At 36.4% G+C, this 26,220-nt stretch overlaps 1 protein-coding gene across 3 annotated transcripts in view; it reads right to left on the bottom strand.

Moving 5' to 3' along the window:
* nompA (no mechanoreceptor potential A) overlaps positions 1 to 26,220 on the bottom strand; it is a 111,271-nt gene that overhangs the window by 41,713 nt on the left and 43,338 nt on the right. For all 3 annotated transcript variants that reach the window (XM_069836958.1, XM_069836957.1, XM_069836959.1), the window contains exons 2-6: positions 21,213 to 21,298; positions 11,994 to 12,255; positions 10,097 to 10,226; positions 7,470 to 7,621; positions 2,952 to 3,084 (exon numbers count right to left, since the gene is read on the bottom strand). In XM_069836958.1, coding sequence (XP_069693059.1) covers positions 2,952 to 3,084; positions 7,470 to 7,621; positions 10,097 to 10,226; positions 11,994 to 12,255; positions 21,213 to 21,298 — 763 coding nt within the window. The remainder of the gene's footprint in view (positions 1 to 2,951; positions 3,085 to 7,469; positions 7,622 to 10,096; positions 10,227 to 11,993; positions 12,256 to 21,212; positions 21,299 to 26,220) is intronic.

Below are 26,220 nucleotides of genomic sequence, written 5' to 3'. Positions count from 1 at the left end.
CGAGGACGTCCACGTAAACTTTTCGGAGACTGAGCGAAAGATCAAAACGGAAAAAAAAAAAAAAAAACTAGTCGCATTTTAAAGAAAGATCGCCAGAAGAAAAGCTTTCTGTTGCCCATATGAATTTCAGAACTTCTAGGAAAAGAGATGCGGCCAATATTGTAGGAGAACTTTCACTTGCATTACTTCAACGTGCGACAAAATGGGGGGAAAAAATCGTAAAAATTGATTTTGCAGGAACGACCAACAATTGTCACCTAATAAGGATCTCGCTTTGATTACTGATCTACAGTTGACCTCAAATCAATATGAAGAATTAAGGGAAATACAAAATCTTGTAACAATTTAGATCCACCGTTTTACTTATTGCGAAACATTGAAGATAGGATAGGTTCAGGCATGTTGACATGACATGTTGACAGGATAAAACAAAGCAGTCGCAATAAAAACGATGCAAATACCGCAAGAATATTTTTCAGGGAGGTTTCCACTTTCGCATATATTACGGGAATAGATGGAAATCTAATAAGTCGTTTACACATAATATATCAGAAACTTTTTTCATGCGGTTTTGCAATACTGATGAACGGGCACTTGACAGTATGCAAGGGAGACAAGGGAATTATATTTATGCTCGCACAAATAGTACTATATGCCTACAATCCTTCACAAACTCTTGGCTCATGGACAGAAGGTCACAGGACACTATTATACTTACTGGCAAACTATCTGAGGAAGCCCAGGAAACGAGGAACAAATACTATATTAGACTTTACAGAGAAGTCTTCGCAAGAAAAACATCAAGAAAGACACAAATACCGATCTTTTACTCAGGCTACTTATTTCTTTGGACCCTTACATCACCAGCGTAAAGAAATTAAGAAGAGGAAATTGCGGTCGATTTCAATAGTAGTGCTGCAGTTGTCTCCGAGCCTCCATTAGTCGGTGCTGTCAAAGGAGAGACTAGCAGCGAGGATACAGATTCTGATGGGGATGCGTCTGACGTCCGAACGAGTAAGATATGTAGCAATATTCCTTCGCCTTACGCTTTCAATTTTAAGTGCATTCCACATTATGAACATTAATTCCACATTATGAACATTAATTCCACATTATGAACATTAATTTATTTTTTTCACTCGAATCGAATTTTTTTACAATATTACTATTTTTATTTTCAGTAAAAATAGTTGTTATTTTCATTTTCATTATTAAAAACTTATCCACTTCAGTAATTGAAGGTACATACTAAATTTTATGAAAATTGAGCGATTAGTTTTCGAGAAATGATTTTTGGCCGGCTAGACTCGCTAAATTACACACAGTGCGGCGGTGGGCTTGTGGGTAGTGCTTATTTATTTAGTGACTTGTACGGTTCGGATAAAGCAGCTGTATCAGGATAGGCATCCTTGGTCCTTGCGTCTTGTTTACAAACCAATACTGTCCATTAACTGATGTTTTAGATAGGTGATGGGGAGCGCTCTTCCCAGCAGTTAATGTTTGTAAAGAAAACGCACGGACCAAGGATGCCTATCTTGATACAGCTACTTTATCCGAACCGTAGTGATTAGCGCGTAGTGTTTAAAATAGTGATAATATTGGTATGTAGTGAAATTGTGCAATAGTGTTAATTTGTGAATAGGGTCGACACTCGTCTGAAATCTCCGTTTTCTCCATTAGGTTTAGAAGAAAATTTAGAAGTAAAAAGACTTGGTGCGCACCAACCTAGACACTTTAATCTCCACCAGAATTGCAAGAATCAGAATAGTATAATAATAATAATAATAATAATAATAGTAATCACCACGATTTCCGCAGGAATACTTATGGAATGTCAGACGAAAACAGCCTACATAGGTTCGAATCTAAATAAAGAGGTTGTTAGATGTGCAAAGTAGGTTTCACTATGAAATTGTTTAAATATAATTAAAATATATTACTTTTCATAAATGCAAAATCTGACAATAATGTGAAAATCAAAAAAGTGCTCTGGCGAAGCCAGGTCTCCAAAAATAGTACCTTGGCGCCGCCAGGGCCCACTAGGCCCGAAGTACGCCCCCGCTTATAAATTTATATTTTCACTTCCGAACGTTCCATGTTGTGTTTTACTCCTGACATTCACAATAATGGTACAATTTGAGCCGGACGGAATCTATGGACCTAACATAATGACTGATTTTGTGAAAGTAAACGGCCACTGCAATAGGATTGAAGGCGAATGTTTTTGACCGTGCTTAGTGTACTCCTGAAACGCATATATACGTATTTTCCTTTCTGAGATTACTGCAGATCAGCAGTCAGCATTTTTGCAATGAATAAAACACCGAAATTTCTTGTTGGCCAATAAAAAACAGAAAGGGACAACGTAGTATTAGGTCTAGTATTTCATTTAATTACGTTTCAACGGCGTAAGTTTTTCACCGTCGAAATTCAACATGAGCGAGAAATTGCTGCCAAATTTTTCCTAGTGCACTTTAACAGAGACAGAATTGTCTTATATGCGTAAATTTACGACACGGGCCTCCCAGCTTTACTTCCCTTCTAGAGGAAGTCATGTTAATGGTTTATCGCCCTCGACCAGATTTAAACTTACGAACTTCTGATTCGATGGACAGCATGGTAACTGAAAGACCTTCGAGGACAAAAGGGACGTTAGGAAGGACCACTTCCAGCTACCATGGCTGATATTTTCTTAAAAGAGAAGTTACTATATTGGCAACGAAAAGTCTTATACCAACACTATTGTAACTTTCAGAAGTGACTCCTATAGTGATAACTGTTATCGGGGAATCATATGATTCACAACTGTCTGTGAATGGTTTCCTACTTCAACTATATTAATTTAGTCTTTTGTGACTTTGGGAGATTGTTTCATTCCCTTTCATATGTCTAATTATAATTAATTTCTCCGTAAGCAGTAAGTATTGTAGTAACTGTGATGCTAGACTTACTTCTCAGCCTGCAGGCACTGATATTGACATTCTTCCAGTGTTTTATTGTTGTACAAGTCCACTTCAAACGGACCTCCAAGCCTCTTGTTCTCCTCTTTGATAAAAATTGCAGAGCCTTCACATCGTCTTTCCGCTGAAATTGAAATATTTATTCATGGCTATAACTAGGATTAGGAAGTTAATGCATTTGCATATGGGCTATTCCATCTCAAATCGACCGAAATATAGAGAAAATTGACCTTGCAATTTTTAAATACAATGAAACTTTTTCTGTCCGTTGACAACTGTGATACAATGCTTTGTGCAAAGTTTGAGGCATCAGAACTTCATAGTGTTTAAATTAAAAATATTTAAATTTATCGTATTTTCATAAAATTAGCAACTTTAAACTGTTGTGGCTCCGAAAACCTCTCACCCAGTGATCAAAATCATGGTTTATTTTGATGCTGAGAAGTTAAAGTTTATATTGACATGTAAACAGTTTTTCTTACTTTTTATGGAAATGGAGAAATTTAGATTTTTCTTCATTAAGACGCCTTTGCCCACAAGAAATATTTTTAAAATATATGGTTAGATTCCGCATTGAAAATACAAATAAACACATATTTTTTACTGGTGCACCGTTGATAAGAAAGTATTGAAAATATCAAATAAAGAAAATAAATAGTACGCGCGTGAAGTAACCAGCTGACTGTGAGGCGGGAGATAGCCTAGGCAAGCAAGGCCAGAAGACATAAACACGTGATGTTTCGTCTAGTAGCGCATAGCTGGATTAGCTTTATCACAAGTTTTCATAAACTCAGGAGTAAAATGACGCCTAACGATCGCTTATCTTCATCTCTTGGCCAGTTCGTGCGGTACTGCGCCGTTCAAGTCCAGGCGTGTGAAAATAATTTATTTAATACCCTCGAAACTTATTGCCGAGCCACTAAGCAAACATTGCCGAATCCCTCTTAATAATGCAAGGTTTTTTCTCAATGTTTTTTTATATTTTTACAGATTGTCAAAAAGCCTAAAAGTAAGTAAAATCAGATTATCTGTCTCTCTGTATACAATAAAAATAAAGATTACTTCTTAACATAATCTACCAAATGTCAGCTTCAAAATGAGCTCCCGTTCAATGTTCTGCAGTAAACGGTTCCAGAGTTCTGAGCGCTGAAAGAGGCTTGTTTTTATAAAATACGCTAAATTTGTCGCTCAATAGTACGAAAACCGTTTGACTTTCGATAGTATATTTTTGAAAATCCACTCTCCTCAGCACCTTGTATAAATTAGAGTATTAAAAAAATGCGAGGTTTTTTACTGATCGATTTCATATGGAATAGCCCGTACTTTTTAAATAATTGTTATTGACATGCTGATTAATTATTATATTAGCGAATTATTTTATAGTTTTGATCAATTTCGTTGTGCATATAAATGCATAATCTGCATTTTTAAATAAATGCATAATATTTTCTAAAGTGTATTTTAATATATTATGTTTTTTTTTAATTATTGATCTTGTAAAATAATTACCAGTAAAACATTTTTAAAAATTCTCAAAGAACGGTGTCAAATTAACTATATTGGTCAATTGACTTAAGATTGAAACTAGCTTACTAATTGACAAAAAAATATTTTCTTCATGGCTTCAAGTTTCTGGTACTTATATACTTTTCCAAGAAGTTGTTTTCGTTAAAAGTATATCTTGAGAGACAACATGTATACATTTACTGTAGACACTGTCTGACACACAGTGGTTGAAAACTGCAATTAATGCTTTATTTCAGTTCCAGAGAAAAGCACATCTGCTTCTCAATAAAAATTAAGATTATATAGATACAATAGGTCCAATGCTACATTTTACGAATTTTAGTGCATATTTTGCACATCTCAAAGGTATAGTTTCATGCTCACTAAAGGAGTTTTAGACTATAAACTTCCTCACTCCAGCTACGACAATAATTTTATCCGGGAGATATACAGATGAAATTTATCGGTAATTATGTTTCGGAGAAAGTAATTACATCCAGAATTATGTCTGTTTTTCATTAAGAGTTTCTTTAATTCAAGAGAGCCTCCACGAGGATAAGTCTGCCTGGTAGTTATACCCTCGGAAAAGCGATTCATATTCCTAGGATTAGCACCATCGTCGTAAATATATACCGTATATTAAACGTGAGTTAACCAAAGGAAAATGTACTATACTTTAACAGGCATGTCATTTTAAATTATTTTCTTAAATATAAAAACAATATTATTAATGATTACAATATACATATAATAGCCTATGTAAACTTGTGAAAATCACGTTCTTGTATTAGAAAAAAAAACATTCTATACAGGATGTTTTCATTTACATGGGAAGTAACCGGGTTGTGGAAAGTAGACCTCAAAACAACACAAAAATTCTATATGAACATATGGTTAATTGTTCTCGAGTTACAGGCCTCCCAAAGTTCTGTTTAAATTGATAGCCCCACTTGATATACAAATGTTCGTGTAGCTGCAGCCTTACCGAAGCACCAGCAATAATACGTTACTCTACAAGAAGTGCTCAAAATGTCCGCCTTGTGCCTGAATGCACGCTTGCACACTCTACTTCATTGAGTGTCTTACAAGTTGAAACACCCCAGGCATTTCACATATCTGCTGACAGCCTTGTTTCACACGTTGGTCAAGCATTGTAAACGATAGTTCTCAGATGTCCCTAAAGGCAAAATTTCATTGGACTGAGATCAGGGGTACGTGCAGGCCAAGGTGATTGTTCTGCAGAGCTTATTCATTTGTGTGAGAACTGCTCATCCAGATAGGTCCTGGCTACTTAACTGAAAAGTAATAACGCCCCTTCATGCATTGACCACATACGGCATACCAGAACCAGCGGAACACCTTGAGGAGCACATTCACATGTTGCAGACGGAACTACTGCGTGTTCAGTTCAAAGTGTGTCATGGCTCGCTGTATGCCGTCATGTGGCTAGCCGATGTGCCTAGACAATTCAATCTTCCTACACTTCCGCAGAGGCGTATTACCTATGTGCCAGAGAAGTTGCCTAGCAAGTACGGCGTTCATCCAGAGGAGTACTTACCGATACGTACGGTAACTCCAGTAGTGGCAGGAATGTGAACTGTTTGGAAACACGTACTGGGGTGAGTTTTTTCTTACTGTCGGGATATGCGGAGAGGTTTAAGACGATTACTTACGTACAGTATTTGTTGACATTACCTTCGACTGTCAACATGGATACGGAGCATTTGATTTGTATTGTGGAATGTTGCCGTACGCAACCGATGATAACAAATACCCTGCATACGACTTGCCCGAGCAAAACACAGTTCGAAAGAGGTTATCGTAGCACACAGACCGTACAGACCGCCATCTGTTGCTACGAAGTTCAAGTCATACCGTACATATTCTCAAGTTCAGATTGAACGACTTGATTAATAGGCAACTTCTCTGACATAAAAGCTGAAACTCGCTTCAAATCGCTGACTCACAACAGTGACGTCATGACACACTTTGAAATGAACACCCAGTAGTTTTAGCTAATAGTATCAGTAGTGCTTGGCGTCCAACGTGAGTTGGATGTCACCAGTGTAATGAGACTAGGCACTACACTCCAAGCTGTCTAATCACAATCTGTACACAAGCAGGGGTATACACCTACTACCAATTGCTGACACATGTAGGCTTGTAACTAGTGAAGAATCAACATTAGGAAATATATTCATATGAACGTTTTGTGTTGTTTTGAGGTCTACTATCCAAACCCCAATCACTTAGGCCTATCATATGAGCCGTTCAGAGCAGAAGTGTTGTAAATCAAAAATGGGTAATGAGGATTAAAGTAAACATTCTGTAAAAGACAGCGCAAAGTAGCAATTAATATTCAATTTATTTAAACTATTAGTAGTCAGTGGATCCCAGGGGCCGGCAATCCTAACTGAGGTTTTCCATGGTTTCCTCAGTTATTTTCCAGGCAAATGCCGGGATTGTACCTCTTAAAAGTCCTTTCATATGTGTGTGAGTGAATGATGTGTAATGTCTTAAATGTTTGTGTTGTATCGGAGGTGGCCCTGGCATTGAGCTGATCCCTCATCCGGGGAGGCCCTCCATGTCCTTGTGTGGTCAAAAAAGTATGCATGTGATCCATAGATTAATTCCTCTCCCGACAGGTCGCGGCCCTGTAAGGCCCGGGTGGCGTGGATCGTGTAAATGAACCTAAAAGGGAGAGGTTAAACTAAAGGAAAGAAGAAGAAGAAGAAGAAGAAAAAGAAAAAGAAGAAGAAGAAAAAGAAAAAGAAGAAGAAATAGTCAGTGGATAGCAAGAAGACATATTAATTGCTACTTTGCGCTATATTTTACGGAATTTTTACTTTAAACTTCATTACCCAATTTTGACCTACACCACTTTTGCTCAGAACGGCTCATATAAATGGAAACACTCTGTATAATCAACAAGAGGTAGAACTACTCTGAGAATAAGAAATGGCATTTTGTACTCCACTGTGAGAAGTGGAAAGTTATATTTACCATTTAGACAAGTGTTTTCCAAGTAATCACTGCTTGGATCGTCTTCCAGGAGCTCAGGATGCGTCCGCCGAGTTTCCTTGCTTAGAGAACAAGTATGCGCTGTTGAATCGTAAGAAGCAGAACGACACACAAAGCTGAACTCGTTGAGACACCTGTGGAATATATTGTGAATTTATAAAAAGTAATTCCTTGCATTTTGTGGGGTGGGGGCCCTACATTACAGAACAGCTCCAAATATTTATCAGTATATTTATGTTTCATTTATATTATTATATATTTCACATTCATAGTTAACATAGCCTTAGGCCTATTTAATCTTTTGTATCAGAAAATACTATTTGTTTCACGTAAATATCATCTATTAATTTTATTCTGAATTAAATATGAACGTAACTTGTTCTTTCATGGACAGTCCAAAACACCAGCTGAGTATTAACCGATGAATTACTGAGAATCATTGTTTTTGTGCTCGTCTGTTATCCACTTCATGTAAGTTATAGCCAATTGACTCGTTGTTCTCATATTTAAATTTGTTTCCTTCATTCCACCATCTTACAAGAAGTTTTCTCGCAGGAATATCTGCTGGGAAAACAAGAAACTTGCTGGAGCGAGAAAGAGTTAGCTGATGAATTTTGTCTCGTGACACAGTACAGAAGTTATTGGTTGCCTATTTAATTTACATCATATCTGGTATAAAAATTTCAGCTGCTGGGTATTACTGAAACTTACCGGGACAGAAATTCCGATTATCGAAATTTAATTTTTTATTCAGGTTGGCATGTCCCGATTCCGAAGACGCTGGTGAGTGGACAGTGGATTTAAGATGTAAATTTCAACAAACAAATCCAAAAATCACCTAATTCGCTAACTATTTAGTTTAAACTTAAAAGACAACTCACATTTTCCCTCCCTTTCAAATGAGGGTTAAAACTACAATATCGCTTGCGAATATGAGAACGTATGACAAGTACATTTGAATGTTACCATTAAGCTTCAACGCTCACTTTATAAAGCTCATTCAAATTTGTTTGATTTTTTTTTTGAAGTGTTGGAATTGTTCTAAATGCAAACTTGCACAAAATGCACAACGTCTACAAGCCAAAATATAAGTTCGTGTAAGTGCGAAAGCTTCAAGAAATGCCGGTCGCCAAACTACAAATTATCTGACCTACCTACAATTGATTTTGTAAAGCTTCGTCCCACTTGTTTCATTCTATTTGCATTTATCTATTTTAAACTTGACAAAGAATCACTACCTCCAGTAAAATTCCATATTAAAATCATAATTTTAACCAAACCAGACTCAAAATAAAGAATTTGTAGTCTTATATCTGGGATGGAAAATGTTATTTTATCTCTATAAAATCCTTCGCCCTCCTTAGAAGCATTCGAACCCACTTGCCAAATAGTTCGTCCCTAAAGCACATAATTTCCCTTTAATGACAACCAAAGTCCTACAGATAAGAAACCAGATTTGGTACCTGAATTACATATGCCCTTTTTACCTCGCCATCCACTCGCCTTTATTTCTCATCCACAGCGAGCCATCTTAAAGATTGTCAACCTTAAATCCATCGGACTTGGCTGAGTTTGAGTCTGTGTCGTTTGGGTTTACTGTAAATGGCCACTGATAACAAAATCTTTATACAGTAATTATACAAGTTATTGAATCTATAATCAATCTGTGGATTTTGCACATTTTGCTCCCTTCCCTTCCACAAAGTAGTGAGCGAGAGGGCGACAGTGCAAAGGTTTGTTTCTGCAGCGAGTTTGTGATGGTTTCACAACTGTTTGAAAACTGTTCCAACCCCTATTATTGCACATGATCAGCGATGATAGATTTGAAACTAATTTTAAACCATTTCTGCAAGAACATCCATGTTCTGTAAAATAATTACTCATGTAGTATATTCAAGACGTAATTAAATTTCACAGTGTATTGTAACCGATATAAATAAGGAAACGAAATAACAATACAAAAATTACGTGTGCCAGTCCTGTGGATAAAGGTGCAGTAAAACTATTTTAATGCGCATGCGTCAATGTGATTTGAGATTGGTTTGCTTTTGATTCGCAAATCTTTCTGACCGTCAGGAAATGGTTTGTTGATGGTTTGTATACTGCAAGAATGCATGACTTTCAATCAGCAAGTAGTCAGAGTTTGAAGTTACCGCTGCACGAACAGCAAAGTCGATGTGCGCATGCGCATGACGATTATAAATGTTATAAACTGCTGCAGAAACAAACCCTAGCCTGTTGTGGTTTCTCTCCCAGGCTCCTTTCCTTTCGCGCCTTCATTGGACCAACCAGCCAGATGCGCAGAGGGCTTGTTTTGCGACTGACACTCTACAGCAGTCATTTCCAACTGGACAGCCTGTGACGTCGGAGCTCGTTTCATCTCTCGGAGTAGAGCTGGAAGAGCAGGTGAGGGAGGTACTGTTCTGTCTCCACTACGTAACATCTCCATCCCTTCCACTGCCACTCCCCTTACTTTGTTCTTTCACCTATGCTTTCCTTTTCGAAGAGCACGAGAGCAGAGACGTGTAACGTCACAGAGCCAGCAGTTGGAAATGCCTGCTCTACAGTTTTCACGGACGGACTAAATTTATTACAAGAATAACACTGACCTGTCTTCACAGTCACTGCGATTGGCTGCAGTTACTTGTTTATAAAGTGTTGCAGGGAGGCTGAGTTTCTTTCTAGGATGACGTTCGAACACATAGCGCCGATTGGGACATTCTCTCTCCACCCGGCTTGCTGTATTTAACATTGATATGCATAAGAATTATTAGACAGATACATAAAAGTGTCTAAGTCATTGTTTGTCTAAATCGTTAGGCCTACTCATTTCATTTTCAAGCATATACTTCCATTAACCTACTGCATGTGTATATTTTGATTGTAGTGTGATTACCAGACAGCGGATTTGCGGATTCTGAAACTCAACTATAGAGTAGCTTATAAGAAATTATGTGGAACTGTAAGTAAAAATAACTTGAGAAAATTGGGTAAATTAATTTTTATAGTTAAGATGACAGGGAAGAGAAAATCATGTTATAAACGTTAGATTGATGTAGATTTTAAATAGGGTGGTAGAAGTTTCGTGTTCGTGTTATAATATTAGGATAATAGTAAATGTTTCGGATTTAATACAGATTACAAGGGTCGACTGGCATGAAAAGTAGCCTATTATGTAATTTTTAATAGTTTTTTATTGTAAGGTTCAGGTTGAGTACTATAAGAAACAGAAACGTAACAGGCCCGCCATCAAATAGTTTCACAGAGACATGTTTGTGTGGAGGAAAGTCAATCCATTCCTCCTTTACTGCAGTTAACACACATAGACAACAGCGCACTAGCGGCCAGAGAAAGAAGCAGAGTTTTAAAGCGAGTAAATGAACGGAGAGGGAGGAGATCCTCCTCTGAATCAGCGCATGGGCGGGAAATAGAAACCGACTGGTCGTGCAGCAAGCTCGCTACCGCTGCCATCTAACGATCTTGCATTCAACCAGACTAACACACATCTAGGAGGAGGCACAATAAAAACAGTTTTAACGCAACGCTATGAAAGACACCATATAAACTTTTTTTTTAATTATGAATAAAAAATATTATTCATTGCACTTTATATAGGCTACTATTCATGGTTTGAAACTTTCAAGGATATTTGAAAGTTAAAGTCGGGTTTATATAAAACAAAGAGGAAGTAGTTCTACTTTAGTATCGCAGATCTTTTTGGCCCCTGAAATTCACTTCCATTCATTGTGTACTAGACAGGGCAACAGCCAAGTTGTCAGTTTTGTACAAATATATTTGAAATTGAAAATAGGTACCCCAAACTACATTATTTCTAACTTAAAATATTGGCCACCAGCAACTTTGAACAATAATGGTAGTATGACTTTACAAGAACTGATTTTCTTCAAAAGCATGTGACACTGAACTTGTAAAATGTACATGTGGCAACACAGACCACGTGGGTTGGTGCAGTGTTCTCGCTTTCCTCAGATTATTTCCCATTCCCATTTCCGCGGTTCCGATTACGTGTTAGTAGCTAGTCTCTTCCAACACGTGTGATGCTGTAGTGTGCTCGAAAAATGTTGCGAGGTGAATTTCCTTGTAATTGTTAATTTGTGCAATTATTCAACAATGAATAGAAATGAAAACATTATATATTTTGGAAAATTTGGGAAACTCAGTTTACAAGAACAGATTATTGCTATACAGAAGGGAAGGCCAACCCCAACACTACCTGGTCTTACATGTATGCATGTTGGCTAATTTGTAGTATGTTTCATTCAAGAAGGTGTCATTTCGTCCTGTTACCGTCTTTCCTCCTCTTAAGAAATACGCAGGAGCCGCCACTGAATTAAATTGATTGCTTAGCTTTCCTAGAAAATTATCTGAGGTTCATAATGGCCAACACATTTGTGAAGCAATCTATCTCTAAATACTAGGCCTACTGTTTTCACTGAAGCTCTCATTTCTCTAATGCTCATATTATACAGTGTGTCCAATACTAACATGACAGGCAGACTTCGGTGAAGTGCACGCTGTTTGGAACAAGGATGAGACTTCCGATCCCTTCAGGGTGAGCCTGTTCGTGTGTAAGGTAGCACGTTGATTCTCCGTACTCGGCCGTGCCGCTGAAAGATGCAATGCGGCTGCCAGGTTGGAAGTCGAATGATGTGCACGTTCTAACAAGATTGTTGGTTGCTGTTCGATCTCGAAGACACAGATCTTGGCACTTCTCTAATACTCGGAATGGCGGCGATGAGTCTCTGACCTGCAATCGTCCATCTCGCTACATAGTGTAGATGGAATCAGGCTGTGCAATGGAGAGAAGTGCATTTCAAGCAGTGCAGTGATTGGTGCTTGTAAAGTGTGCAAGATCTTTGATAAGGTATTCATAGTGCACAGGTCTTCAGTGAGTAAATCTGACCTCGTTCCCATACCGCTTCACAAATTTGTCATTAATTTATCTGGGTAATTTATCATAACTCTTTTCTCAACAAATTTGAAGGGAGCTTCATAATTGTACATTTTGGTGGACAAATCAGTTATAGCAAGCCACTTATCAGCACTTCTAAGCAACACTTCTCGTGTGGTTTTCAACGCGCTGTGAATTAACTTAATTGACAGCTTTGTACACTATCTACCAAAAAGTAATTGGGCACTGATTTTTGCCCCTTTAGAACCTCGTGGTACCACCTCTTGTTGCTATAACAGCAGCCACCCCGTCAGGCATGTTCTCCACTAGCTGTGTAGGATATCCACTGGAATGCGTCGCCATTCCCCTTGCAATATGGCACTCAGCTGGACAATGGAAGTTGGCCGAATTTCCCGAAACTTCAATCGCCGGTCCAATTCGTCTCAAAAGTGCTCAATGGGATTGAGATCAGGACTCTGTGCAAGCCAGTCCAGCCGGTGAACATTATTGTCTGCATACCATTGCATAGTAACCACCGAAACATGACATCTAACACGTAGAATCCTGGGTGCCCAATTACTTTTTGGTAGATAGTGTATAAACAACTTCATTTGACATTCGCAGCGCTGTAGATGGCGAATGACGGCCGCCAACTGCCACAGTGGCTGGGTTGCGCTTCACATGTGAATGCCTCCATTTAAGTCAATGTTTTGCTAGATGTGATGATGCTGAAAAGCGCTTCTAAGTGGTGGCGTGTGAAAGGACTACATAATATTCACAGGTTAAAGTAAATTATCTTAAGTAAAGAACCAATTTAGTTAGGAACTGATCATCTCTGATTCTTTGTGGATTGCCATAAGCTCAATGACATAAACCGGGACATAGAAACGTAAAAAACTATATAAACAATGGAAGAGCCACTCCTCTACACTACACGGAAAGATATATTTGTATTCTGCCATTGTCTTACAGCTGTTATCGTTTACTATTGTCGTCAAATTATACAGGTTGGAAGTGAAATAACCTTGGCTATTGAAAGGGACAACAGGGTACACAGACATTAATACAAAACCTATGTTACTTTTGTGATTAAATGCACGATTAGTTAGAAAATTAAGTTTGAAATTTCAGCAGTACGACAACATCGTCGCTAACACACTCTTTTCGTGATACAGATGTAAGAGGTCAAGGAACTCGGTGTGTCTGGCTAGATGAGCTGTACTCTGGCGCTGTGTTGCAACCAACTCGCATCGTGCAGTGGCTTGAAATTGGAGTTTTTAAAAATTAAATTTACACGAAAACTGTCCACACTATTGAAATACGCCAGAGGGATAAATTATTCTTTATTAGTTTTCCTATCGATATGGACAAAAATCACGATCCTACTCGCAATAGTTACCGAATAAGAGGTTGTTAAACATTTGAGAAAAATTATTCCTTTCTGCGAAAACTATTAACTTTCCACCAATACGATATTATAGTTTTCCGTTACATACAACATGAGCTATTCGCTCTGAAAATCTCCAAGGCTATTTCACTTCTACCATGTATAGAAAAAATATCATTATTAAAGTTTTCATTATCTCTTTGATTACATTTATTCGAATATACCAAAGCCACACTACGCCTATTCATTTAAGCAAAAATGAAACAATATGCAAACTACAAATTGGAAATACAAGTGACTTCGCCTTGTCATATTGATAATTTTTGTCACTTCTTATAAAGTAAAAATTGTTTTCAAACACCCGCCATATTTCCGAGATCTCTGTACGAAGACCAGAAACGGATATTCGTTCCTTATCATTTCCTGTATTATTTTTTTACTTGGTTATTTAACGACGCTGTATCAAATACGAGGTTATTTAGCGAAGATGGAATTGATGATAGCGAGATGGTATTTGATGAGATGAGGCCGCGGATTCGCCATAGATTACCTGACATTTGTCTTACGCTTGGGGAAAACCTCGGAAAAAACCCAACCAGGTAATCAGCCCAAGCGAGTATCGAATCCGCTCCCGAGCGTAACTCCGGATCGGCAGGCAAGCGCCTTAGCAGACTGAGCTACGCCGGTGGCATTTTCTGTATTTCTGAACAGAAAGCATGTCTTATGTTGTGCTAAATCTGTATAATTGTTCTGAGCTGAGAATACATTGATATCTCATTTTTTCTTCTGTGTCCTGAAAATTCATTTAGACACCGTTTTCCGTAGACCTAGGAAAATAAAAGAGGTGTACCGATATACCTAGCTATTAGCATCTAAGCTATATACAGAGTGATTTATATAGAACTGACACATTTCTTTCTTTAATTATTCCGTTCGAAATTCATTCAATGACCCAATTTTAGCACCAAATTAAGCAGAATGTTCTGGAGTTTCGATTCCTTGTCACTAGATGCGCAGATGTTTATGTTTTATTCCTATTGTTGGCAGCACTGACCCAATTTTAGTACCAAATTAAGCAGAATGTTCTGGAGTTTCGATTCCTTGTCACTAGATGCGCAGATGTTTATGTTTTATTCATATTGTTGGCAGCTGTTTTCGACATTTTGTGTCAACGTGAAAATGCAGTATACATTAAATCAACGACTCTTCCTTGTGAAACAATACTGGATTACGAATTCAATTACAGCTACTCAAAGGGCATACCAGAGAGAATTTGGTGTTCGCAATCCTCCCAAAAGAAACACAATACTGGGACTGGTAAACAAATTGGAAACAACTGGATCTCTGGTGAGTGAAAAGGAATCATCGTTCATCTAGGCTTCCCACGGTTGTTGTTAACGTAACCTGTGGCCACCGAGATCTCCGGATTTGACAACGCCGGACTTCTTTCTATGGGGTTACTTAAAAGACAGGGTTTACGCCACACGTTCCCAGACATTGGACGATCTGATGCACAACATCACACAGGAGATTCAAGTTATTGACAACAGAGTCCTCCAACGAGTGGCCAGTAACATGGAACGACGTGTTGAGTTGTGCCTTATGCAGGATGGAGGACATTTTCAACATTTGCTATAGAGGTAAATAATCTCCCAAAATTCCTCTACATTTTAGGTATAATAAGTTGTCGCTAGCACAATTCGTTTTGAAACAATTAATGAAAGAAATGTGTCAGTTCTATATAAATCGCTCTGTACAGTAGAATCTGGTGATTTCAAGGAAATCAAAGAACTTGTAACATTTCTTCGAAATCCAGTGTATTTTGCTTTATCTCAGTGGAATCTAGACGAAATCCACCGAGCGGTGGTTTCCAGCATTAATCATACCTGCAAACTTTGACACATTTTGCAAGTTACAGAGTGTTTTATGCGGTGTTACGCCGCTGCCAGACTCCACCTGACGGTGATAATACGTCACAGAAGTTGAATAAACTCACCGTTACGGTTAGTTAATCCTTCAGAACGTGTTCAAGTTCTGTGGCTATAATGCAAACTTAATTGTCTGATGTAAATAGAAACAAACCTAAGGACGAATATTTGAGAATTTAGAATGAGAAACGTAGCCCTATAGTGCACTTAAGAAGTAACAAATTCTATCGCTTTTCAAGTAATGTTGTCGATTGCTGGAGTCGATTACATTGGTGTCGAAGAAATGAAATTTGATTACATTGTCATGAAGGTTTTTGTAAATTCACGCAGATTTTGCAAGCTTTGCGGTCCTTTGTAGGTACATTTAACGACACATAAGACGCCGAAAAATATGATAGATTTATTCTCTGCTTCGATCCGATTCTCTATCTTCCATTGCTGCGTCAAATGTCTTGTGATTGGCTGAGTTATTCGCTTTGCTCTAACATATATCGTAGCTACCAAGCCTCTAATGCAGGGCTTGGAAACAGCTTCTCCCGCTACAGTTACTGTTGCACGGGTACTCATATACATGTACCGATTGCTCTGTTTGCTATACCCTGTTCTAATGTTATGTTGTTACTCTACCTCTCATATGAACGTACTGTCCAAATTTCACGAGAGGATCCCTGCGAGGGGAGTATGGTCCTTGCGGGGTAAGAGGAGAGAGTAAGCCAATAACTCGGCGTTCTTGAAGGATCAGGTGGATGGGGGTGATGTCATTGGCCGGCTGGGACAAACAAGACTCATTCAATGGCCGGCCGGTTCCTTGTTGGGGGTAGGTTATAAGAGTGGGGGAAAAACTCGCATTCCTTGCTCGGATCTTCTCGTGAAATGCGGACTTGTATTGTGACTGGTCACATTTAACGGCATAGGCCTACCTTTCAATTCAACATATGTTTACGTTTATGTCCCAGTTTTTATGAACGTATGGCAAAGTTTCTCTTTATGACAAGTGAGCTGTTTGGAAACTTGAATCAAATTTTGTGCATTTTCAACGGTGGAGAGCGCGAGATCAAGCTCGAAAGTAAGTTCATTTATTCAATTGCTCAGTGTTAAATCTGCGTGCAGTGTTGACCAATTGGTCTCAACTCTGACTGGTGGTACTTGTGCAGTGTGAAAGGTATGTAAGGATCTCTATGATTTTACACAACGCTCTTCACATTAGATACCTTTTTTTTCTACGATAACAAAAAGTATCGATTTTCTAAGCAGTTCTACGTATAAAAAGTAGGCCTTTTCTAAACAACATAAAATAAAGTTACTTTATCGCACATGTGCGGTAATAACAATATGTATCGTAACGTATCATGTTACAGTACAAGATACGCCGAGTTTGATAACTCATCGAGTATAGTAGCATGATGTTACGATACGCATGTTTTACAACGATTTATCCGCTTTTACATTTCAATATTTATGAAATTTCATTATTTCACTTTTCACTATTTAATATAAAATCACCTCTGATTGAAGTTCTGGCTTATGTGTACAGTCTTGGACAAAAAAAATGACCGGCTGTCATACGCTGAGTCCCTTTCGGAAGACTTCGGTTGATTCCGTGAGAGCTGAGATTTAAACGTGAAGGAATTTCGCATGCATGACTCCACTCTGTTTTTCCTTTGTTTTGTTTGTTTGTTTGTTGCTTTTCCTGTCTGTTTATAGGTCAACTATTATGGATACTCTATAACGAAGATATATTCAGGGAGTGAATTAGGTTTAAGTTTACGTTTAAGTTTTATCATTGCAAGCAAAAATTACATTAACAAAGATTTTACAATACTATTGTAATACTCGGTCTCGCGCGGTGGCGTCGCGGTCTAAGGCATCCCGCCTTGGACTCGCGTTACGGAATGCGCGCTGGTTCGAGTCCTCATGGGGGAAGAAATTTTCTCATGAAATTTCGGCCAGTGTATGGGACCGGTGCCCACCCAGCATCGTGATGCACTTGGTGAGCTACGATAGGTAGCGAAATCCGGTTGCGAATACCAGCTATAACGGCTGGGGGGATCATCGTGCTAACCACACGATACCTCCATTCTGGTTGGATGATCGTCCACCTCTGCTTCGGCGTGTGGGCGTGAAGCCAGCAGCCGGCTGGTCGGTCTAGGCCCTTCACGGGCTGTAGCGCCACGGATTATTATTATTGTAATACTCGTATATGAATATTCTTCAAAATTCGGAATTGATTACCAATCTCATATTCAAAAAAAGAAACATCCTTCCTTCCCCTAGTCGTGTGAACCAGGCGCTACCCGAAGTCGACTTAGACGAAATTCACGCTACAGGAGAGCGGTCATTTTTTGTGTCTAAGGCTGTACATCTCACTTGACGATATGGTTCAGAGAAAGAACAATAATTGTTTGTATACATCAAGTCTGATTAATGCAACATGTTACTGCTCAGCGATGTATGGAATGCAGGGGGAAAGGAACTGGCCGCCCTACCCCATTGCCTCCTGGCTTAGTTGCCTCATGAGTTTTACCTTATTGGTGTCGCTTATGGGGTTCCAACCTCTCTTCGGAGAGTTGACCAAAGAGCAATCTAAAATTGTGACGTTTTATTGGGTTTGACAATCTCTATGAGAAGAGAGGCGATAGGATTTTGTTTATAATGCGATTATTGTCACAATTGAATTTTAAAATAATAATGATAACTAAGCCACTCTATAAACAAATCAGTAGGAGAAATATTTTTCATTTTCTGTTTGTCTAGTTATTTCCTTTAATCACTAAATAAATTAAGCAATTGATATATTATATTAGTACTTTTTTGTACCTATTATAATTTTATTTTTTGTACTTGTCTTTTTTCCTTTTCTCGTTTGAATTCTTTTTATTTTCACTTGTACTTATTTTTCTTATTTACCTCTTCACTAGGCCTATGTATTTGTTTTTCTGTATTTATAAATCTGGTGGTATGGTGGAGAAGACCCGATTGTCTTAACTCTACCAGATTAAATAAATAAATAAATAAATAGATAGATAGACAGATAGATAGATAGATAGATAGATAGATAGATAGATAGATAGATAGATAGATAGATAGATAGATAGATAGATAGATAGATAGATAGATAGATAGATAGATTGATAGATAGATAGATAGATAGATAGATAGATAGATAGATAGATAGATAGATAGATAGATAGATAGATAGATAGATAGATAGATAGATAGATAGATAGATAGATAGATAGATAGATAGATAGATAGATAGATAGATAGATAGATAGATAGATAGATAGATAGATAGATAGATAGATAGATAGATAGATAGATAGATAGATAGATAGATAGATAGATAGATAGATAGATAGATAGATAGATAGATAGATAGATAGATAGATAGATAGATAGATAGATAGATAGATAGATAGATAGATAGATAGATAGATAGATAGATAGATAGATAGATAGATAGATAGATAGATAGATAGATAGATAGATAGATAGATAGATAGATAGATAGATAGATAGATAGATAGATAGATAGATAGATAGATAGATAGATAGATAGATAGATAGATAGATAGATAGATAGATAGATAGATAGATAGATAGATAGATAGATAGATAGATAGATAGATAGATAGATAGATAGATAGATAGATAGATAGATAGATAGATAGATAGATAGATAGATAGATAGATAGATAGATAGATAGATAGATAGATAGATAGATAGATAGATAGATAGATAGATAGATAGATAGATAGATAGATAGATAGATAGATAGATAGATAGATAGATAGATAGATAGATAGATAGATAGATAGATAGATAGATAGATAGATAGATAGATAGATAGATAGATAGATAGATAGATAGATAGATAGATAGATAGATAGATAGATAGATAGATAGATAGATAGATAGATAGATAGATAGATAGATAGATAGATAGATAGATAGATAGATAGATAGATAGATAGATAGATAGATAGATAGATAGATAGATAGATAGATAGATAGATAGATAGATAGATAGATAGATAGATAGATAGATAGATAGATAGATAGATAGATAGATAGATAGATAGATAGATAGATAGATAGATAGATAGATAGATAGATAGATAGATAGATAGATAGATAGATAGATAGATAGATAGATAGATAGATAGATAGATAGATAGATAGATAGATAGATAGATAGATAGATAGATAGATAGATAGATAGATAGATAGATAGATAGATAGATAGATAGATAGATAGATAGATAGATAGATAGATAGATAGATAGATAGATAGATAGATAGATAGATAGATAGATAGATAGATAGATAGATAGATAGATAGATAGATAGATAGATAGATAGATAGATAGATAGATAGATAGATAGATAGATAGATAGATAGATAGATAGATAGATAGATAGATAGATAGATAGATAGATAGATAGATAGATAGATAGATAGATAGATAGATAGATAGATAGATAGATAGATAGATAGATAGATAGATAGATAGATAGATAGATAGATAGATAGATAGATAGATAGATAGATAGATAGATAGATAGATAGATAGATAGATAGATAGATAGATAGATAGATAGATAGATAGATAAAGAAATAAATAAATGAGTGAGTGAGTTAGTAAATAAATAAATAAATAAATAAATAAATAAATAAATAAATAAATAAATAAATAAATAAATGAGTGAGTGAGTGAGTAAATAAATATATATATATATATAAAGGAATGAATGAATAAATAAGTGAATATATAAATAAATAAATAAATAAAAAGGAATGAATGAATAAATAAGTGAATAAATAAATAAGTGAATAAATAAATAAATAAATAAATAAATAAATAAATAAATAAAGTAATTAAATAAACAAGTAAATAAATAAATATACACGCCTATGTGTAAATACATTTTTTCGTGATTGTAAAAATGAGGAGCAGAGGTGAAGAAAGTGTTATCGCTGATATCGATATTGTAGCAAATTTTAAAAATTTTGTAGTCAAAGTGTACAATAAATATATTACTTTTCATCTATTTCAACGTATGCTTCACTTTATGGGACTAGTATGGTGAAGTGTCTCTTTCCGACTTTCTTATGAATGTCATAAACTTAAACATGAGTAACAAAAGCAGATAAAATAACTTTATTGCACGCTTCATGGCCTACTATATTATATAACACTGATAATAATAGCATTCTGTTTCTGTGGTGGCAATTCTTTTTGTTACGGTAATAATAAAATTATGTGTAGCCTATATGCAGCATATTTGTGGCGCGAACTTTTTTTTTGCACTCGTGCAAGTAAAGTTCCACTTTACACACAACTTGCATAAACACTATTATTTATCTGATGGATGTGAATCTCAATTAATTTATGTGGTGTGTAGATATTATACATGCACACGCCGATCTTTATTACCTTTAATTACTTATAACTTGCACTTTAAGAGTAGACATTACCTTTCTTTAATTACTTACCACATCATCATCAAAGCCCTGCAGCTGCTGATCTGGTAGACGCTCGTACACAATTTTTCCAATTCCCTGATTACACGTAGTTTGAGCTGGAAAAAAAGTTCAATTTATTGTGAAGTTTTGTAAGAAAGAAGCATCAATGTACAGGGACATCATTTTATTTTTACTTCAATTTTTATTGTACCTGCGTTTCTGAATGTACTTGACTCTCACCCCTTTCACTAATGTCCTTGCTAACGTCAGTCACACAAACTTACGGCCGCTGTTGCTAGCAGTGAAATAAACAGTAGAGAGTACAGCGTGTTTCAGAAATATGTTGCATTTTCTATAGAAGAAAGTGCTTATATTATTGAAGTTAATTTTCACACAGGTATCGTGTGTAGCATAACTGAATTTATCTGTGTGGACTGAGCACAAGTGAAGATTAGAGTTACCGAAAGTACGTTACCCTATAATATGGTGCGGTACTTAACAGCATTATTTAAACAAGAGTTTTGTTTTACTGTTTGTAGGTATGAAGGACGATGATGGAAACTGGAATTAAAATATAACCGAATGTGAACAACAGTTTTTTTCACAATTTCCTGATTATATCATTACGGAATATTTTCGTAGAACTGTCATTAATCTGGTAGAAAAATTTAGAGCAACAGAGTGTACAGAGAGGAAGAAAAGTGTAATATGGCCAACAAAGGTGACAGAAGATGATGTAGAAGATGGTAGAGAAAGGAGGTCCTAATTAGTCGGTCAAGAAGTTAGCTGTAGAAATTGGGGTTTCTTACGGAAGTGCTCACAAAATTCTCAGGAATAAATTAGGTTAGTAATATGCTGAATAAAGTAGACATTACATAATGAATATAACCACCTGAAGAGTTGAGTTTGTGAAAAAAAAATTGTTATTATTCTACTGTTTTTTGATAAAATACTGTAAAAGTAATGATCAAACTGAAAATCGTAATACTGTATTTCCCTGTAACATAAATGGATACACTACTTTTCTCTCCTCCTATAGCTAGTAAAATGATTTGTTTACATATTGCACTAGTAACACCAAACTCCTGTAATGGAAGGGGGGTAACAGTGTTTCCGAGTATAGCCAGGTTAATGTTAAAAATGTTGGTAAAAATAAAGTGATGTCCCTGTATAAATAATGAGGTTACATATGTAATTGAAGACCTAGTCTATCTTTTCAAAGAATTTAAGAGTAGAAAACAAATTTCTGAGATATTGATGAAAATCACACTGCCAAATGCATGCTGAAATATCTCCAACACCTTTCCTCGACACAGAAATTAGTCACTTACAGTTGAACTACGACACAACCCATGATATGATATTTTCATATGGATGTGGACTACCTTCCCTACGATCGAATCAAATGAAATTCTAAAAATTGGCACTTAGCACTATGTAATCTTTAGTTATAACCCTACGCCCAGCACTGCGACCTTTTAAGGTCTATTGCGCTAATCCTCAAGCTAAGCGCATTCCCAAACCCACACCGGCTGACTACACTAAGGTTCGCTGCGTACCCAGGTTTCGAGCAGGCAACCTTCCTCCTATCTAGGCCAGCCTCCTCCGTGCGTCGCCAGCCGGAGATCGGGGAATGCTATGGAATGATAACGAAATGGAGAAATGGTGACGGAATGATGCAAATGCCTAATATAGGGAAAACGGGAGAACCCCGAGAAGAAACTCAACTGCGACCTTGACCGCCACAAGTGTCACTACGAATTTTCTGAAAAAATTCCAGAGCTGACCGGGACTCGAAAGCTGGCCGCCTGCATGACAAGTCAGAGGTCTGAACACTGAACCACCGCAGGGGTTCTATGTGGTTAAATTTTCTTACATGCTTTATTCACTAATGATGATTGTTCTTTCATATGCTTCATAAGGACTTCATTTATGTCGCAACTGGTGTTTTGTAATGTCATTGACCTCTCTATCTATTTTTCCATTAACACTAATATCTAGGTAATTGTCATTGTCTCAATGTAACACGTGCTGTGCTGATCATACTAATTGTACTATTCCTTTAGTTGTGAGATTATATTCATATGTATTAATTCTTTTTTTTTCTTTTAACTTAATACTTGTACACTAGAATGTATTTTTCTGTTTGTGATTATGTATTCAGTCTCTTTTTTTTATTACATATATATATATATATTTTTTATTATTTTTATTTCAAAGTTAATACTGATTGTGTATATGTATTCAACCTCTCTTTTCTACTTAATTACATTTATTATTATTTTTAAGTTCATATTTGTATACCGGTATGTATTTTTTCTGTATGTGATTTGATCCTGGTTGAGTGGAAGAAAAGGCCTGATGGCCTTAACTCTGCCAGGGAAAATAAAACTATTATTATTATTATTATTATTATTATCATTATTATTATTATTATTATTATTATTATTATTATTATTATTATTATTATTACCATCTCTAAAAAGGTTTCATTTCTGGAATATTTAAAACATAAAAGTATTTCATAAGCAACATACCTTACACTGTAATATCCGTTTCCACTGTGTAATTAGGATAGCCTAATCTGTTGATAGGTAAACACGCCCTATCTTTGTAATTATTGTAGATAGATGATTTTACACTAAATCTCGAAATACAGAGAAGTAGTCTAAGACTTTCATTAAGTTACTTCAGCGTCAACACAAATATTTAATTTTAAAATAGCAGAGTAGAAATAAGGGATGCAGCAAATATGTTTATATTTTTGCAACAGTATATAGGCCACTTTGTGTAATAATTATTTCAATGTAATGTGTTTAGATGATAGTGTCTAATGTGCATGAATCAATTTTCTTGTAGACACATAAGCACATACATGAATACTGTTATAGGACTGCTCCGACATGTGTCGTTCAATGTTTTCAACTTCCAAAATTTCGTCCTAAAACAAAATATAATTTAATAAAAAAGTAGGTAAAATAGGTAATTTCATTGCTAATTTAATATAAATAACTCCCAGAGAAAAGTGTATCTGAATCTCCAGTGGTAAAATAGAATACTTACATCCGTAGAATCACGTTGTTAGGAATAGGCCTACTAATTTATGGTTACGTAAATTAATAAATTCTTGCTATGGATAACACTACCTAATCTAATGAAGTAAAGGAATATTACATATCTTTTCAAGCTCATCAATACAAATTAAGACGATTTTTTTTGGACCGGATGCAGATAGGTACGCCTACCCCCTGAGTTCCATTATTCTCAAGTAACTGGACCAAGTGTGATATTTCCAGGTTTTGAGCAATGTGACTCTGAGGGTAGAATCTCTAAGTTCGAAACTTCGAGTAAATTTACCCTATGTACAAGAATTATAAACCTAAAATTGTCTCAATCTAGGCACTCTGAAAGCCTGAAATCTCAGTAAAAATTAACAATTTCAGTTACAATTCATAAGAAAACAATAAAGAAGACACACTTTGTCGCTTTTAAAGGTAAAGTGTAAACTTACAGAAGTTCCGCTGAGACGACAGAATGCCGAGAGCGGCGAGCGTCGGTGCCCACATTATCATCTTGAACTGACTGAAGGAATAACCTACTGACTCTCCGACCCCAATGATTTTATGCGGGCTCACCCCATGTAGGCTGGGCCAAATGAACCCACTAGAGAGAAAACAGCGTTTAGTTTCACTGTAGAAATGTGATTGACATTTTTTTTTTAGACCGATGACCCATTAGTCTGCAAATTTTCACAGGCATGAAAAGTTATTACTAACCAAAAATTAATTCTGCAAAGTGATTCCCGAAGATTTGTCGAAAACGTCTGGAAATTGCTCAGAGTCCCAAAAGAAAAGCAGGCCTCCCGGTTTCAACCTGCAGTTGGCACATGGACACTGTCAAACTTAAACAACTTTGTGAATCTACTGTATTGAAGATATACAGCTCTTTGGAATTACACATTTTATAACCCGAGTCACACGGGGATAGTTTACAGGAATCAAGTGCTTGAAGTCTCTAAACTTGATGCTATATTTGTGATCACACGGAGACATTAAACTTAAAACCATGCTTGAATAAAAGCGCGCGCTGAATGTTGTATTCGTAGTGGTGTTTGAATTCTTGTATTCTGTTATAGTTAATAAAAATCAATAGTGAACTAGCATTTTTAGTTTGGTGAAACTGAAGATGCCACCAGCACATATTAAAGCATGTGTGCAGCTAATTGGAGCCTTGTTATTGTATAAATTACAAAATATTCTTGAAAAAAAGGAAAAGAGAACATGGGTTAAGAAATGGATTCGTAGAAGAATTATGCACGGTGCATCTAATACCTTGTTGAAATAATTACTTGAAGAAGATCCTGCAGAATACAGGAAACATCTCAGAATGAGTTCTGTTTTAAGGGTTTTTAACTTTTTTCGAACCACTTCTACGTCTATGTTTTCGAAACCTTGTTCCATGAGTTCACTGACTAGTTTCTGGAATAATAATTCTCGCTTGTTTTTATTGAAGTATTCTTTGTCACGTATATTCTATAGAAGTTCATACTTATATACTTCCAAAAACTTTACGATATCGTTGGAATTCCACTTAGGGGCGCTCATTATTAATAATTATTAATTTACTTCGACAATAGGCCTAAAACTACAAACTTTCTACTTGCCAAGTTGCTACAAGTTCGCATTCACACGCGGAAAGTGGTGGAGTCAAGTTGGTCACGTGACGGGAAAGTGGACACAAAAGTTGACGGGTCGTCAACTCAAATTCCGCTTGACCTCCAAGTCACAACTTGACTGTCTCCACCATATCACACGGGGAAAATTCAAGGAAAGTCGACTTGCTCCAAGCATTTGACTCCTGTAAACTATCCCCGTGTTAATTGGCCTTATCTCGACCGAGGCGAGTGGAGACGTGGGCGTAATGTGAACTATCGCGATGACATTATACGAACGCAGGTGCAGTACAAGTGACGCTCCGGGCTGCAGGACTCCACTGGCTGCGGTCGAGTAATATTATTATTATTATTATTATTATTATT

Source organism: Periplaneta americana, chromosome 10, assembly GCF_040183065.1.
Source record: "Periplaneta americana isolate PAMFEO1 chromosome 10, P.americana_PAMFEO1_priV1, whole genome shotgun sequence".
Taxonomy (NCBI): domain Eukaryota; kingdom Metazoa; phylum Arthropoda; class Insecta; order Blattodea; family Blattidae; genus Periplaneta; species Periplaneta americana.
This window is presented reverse-complemented; position numbering and strand designations above follow the sequence as displayed.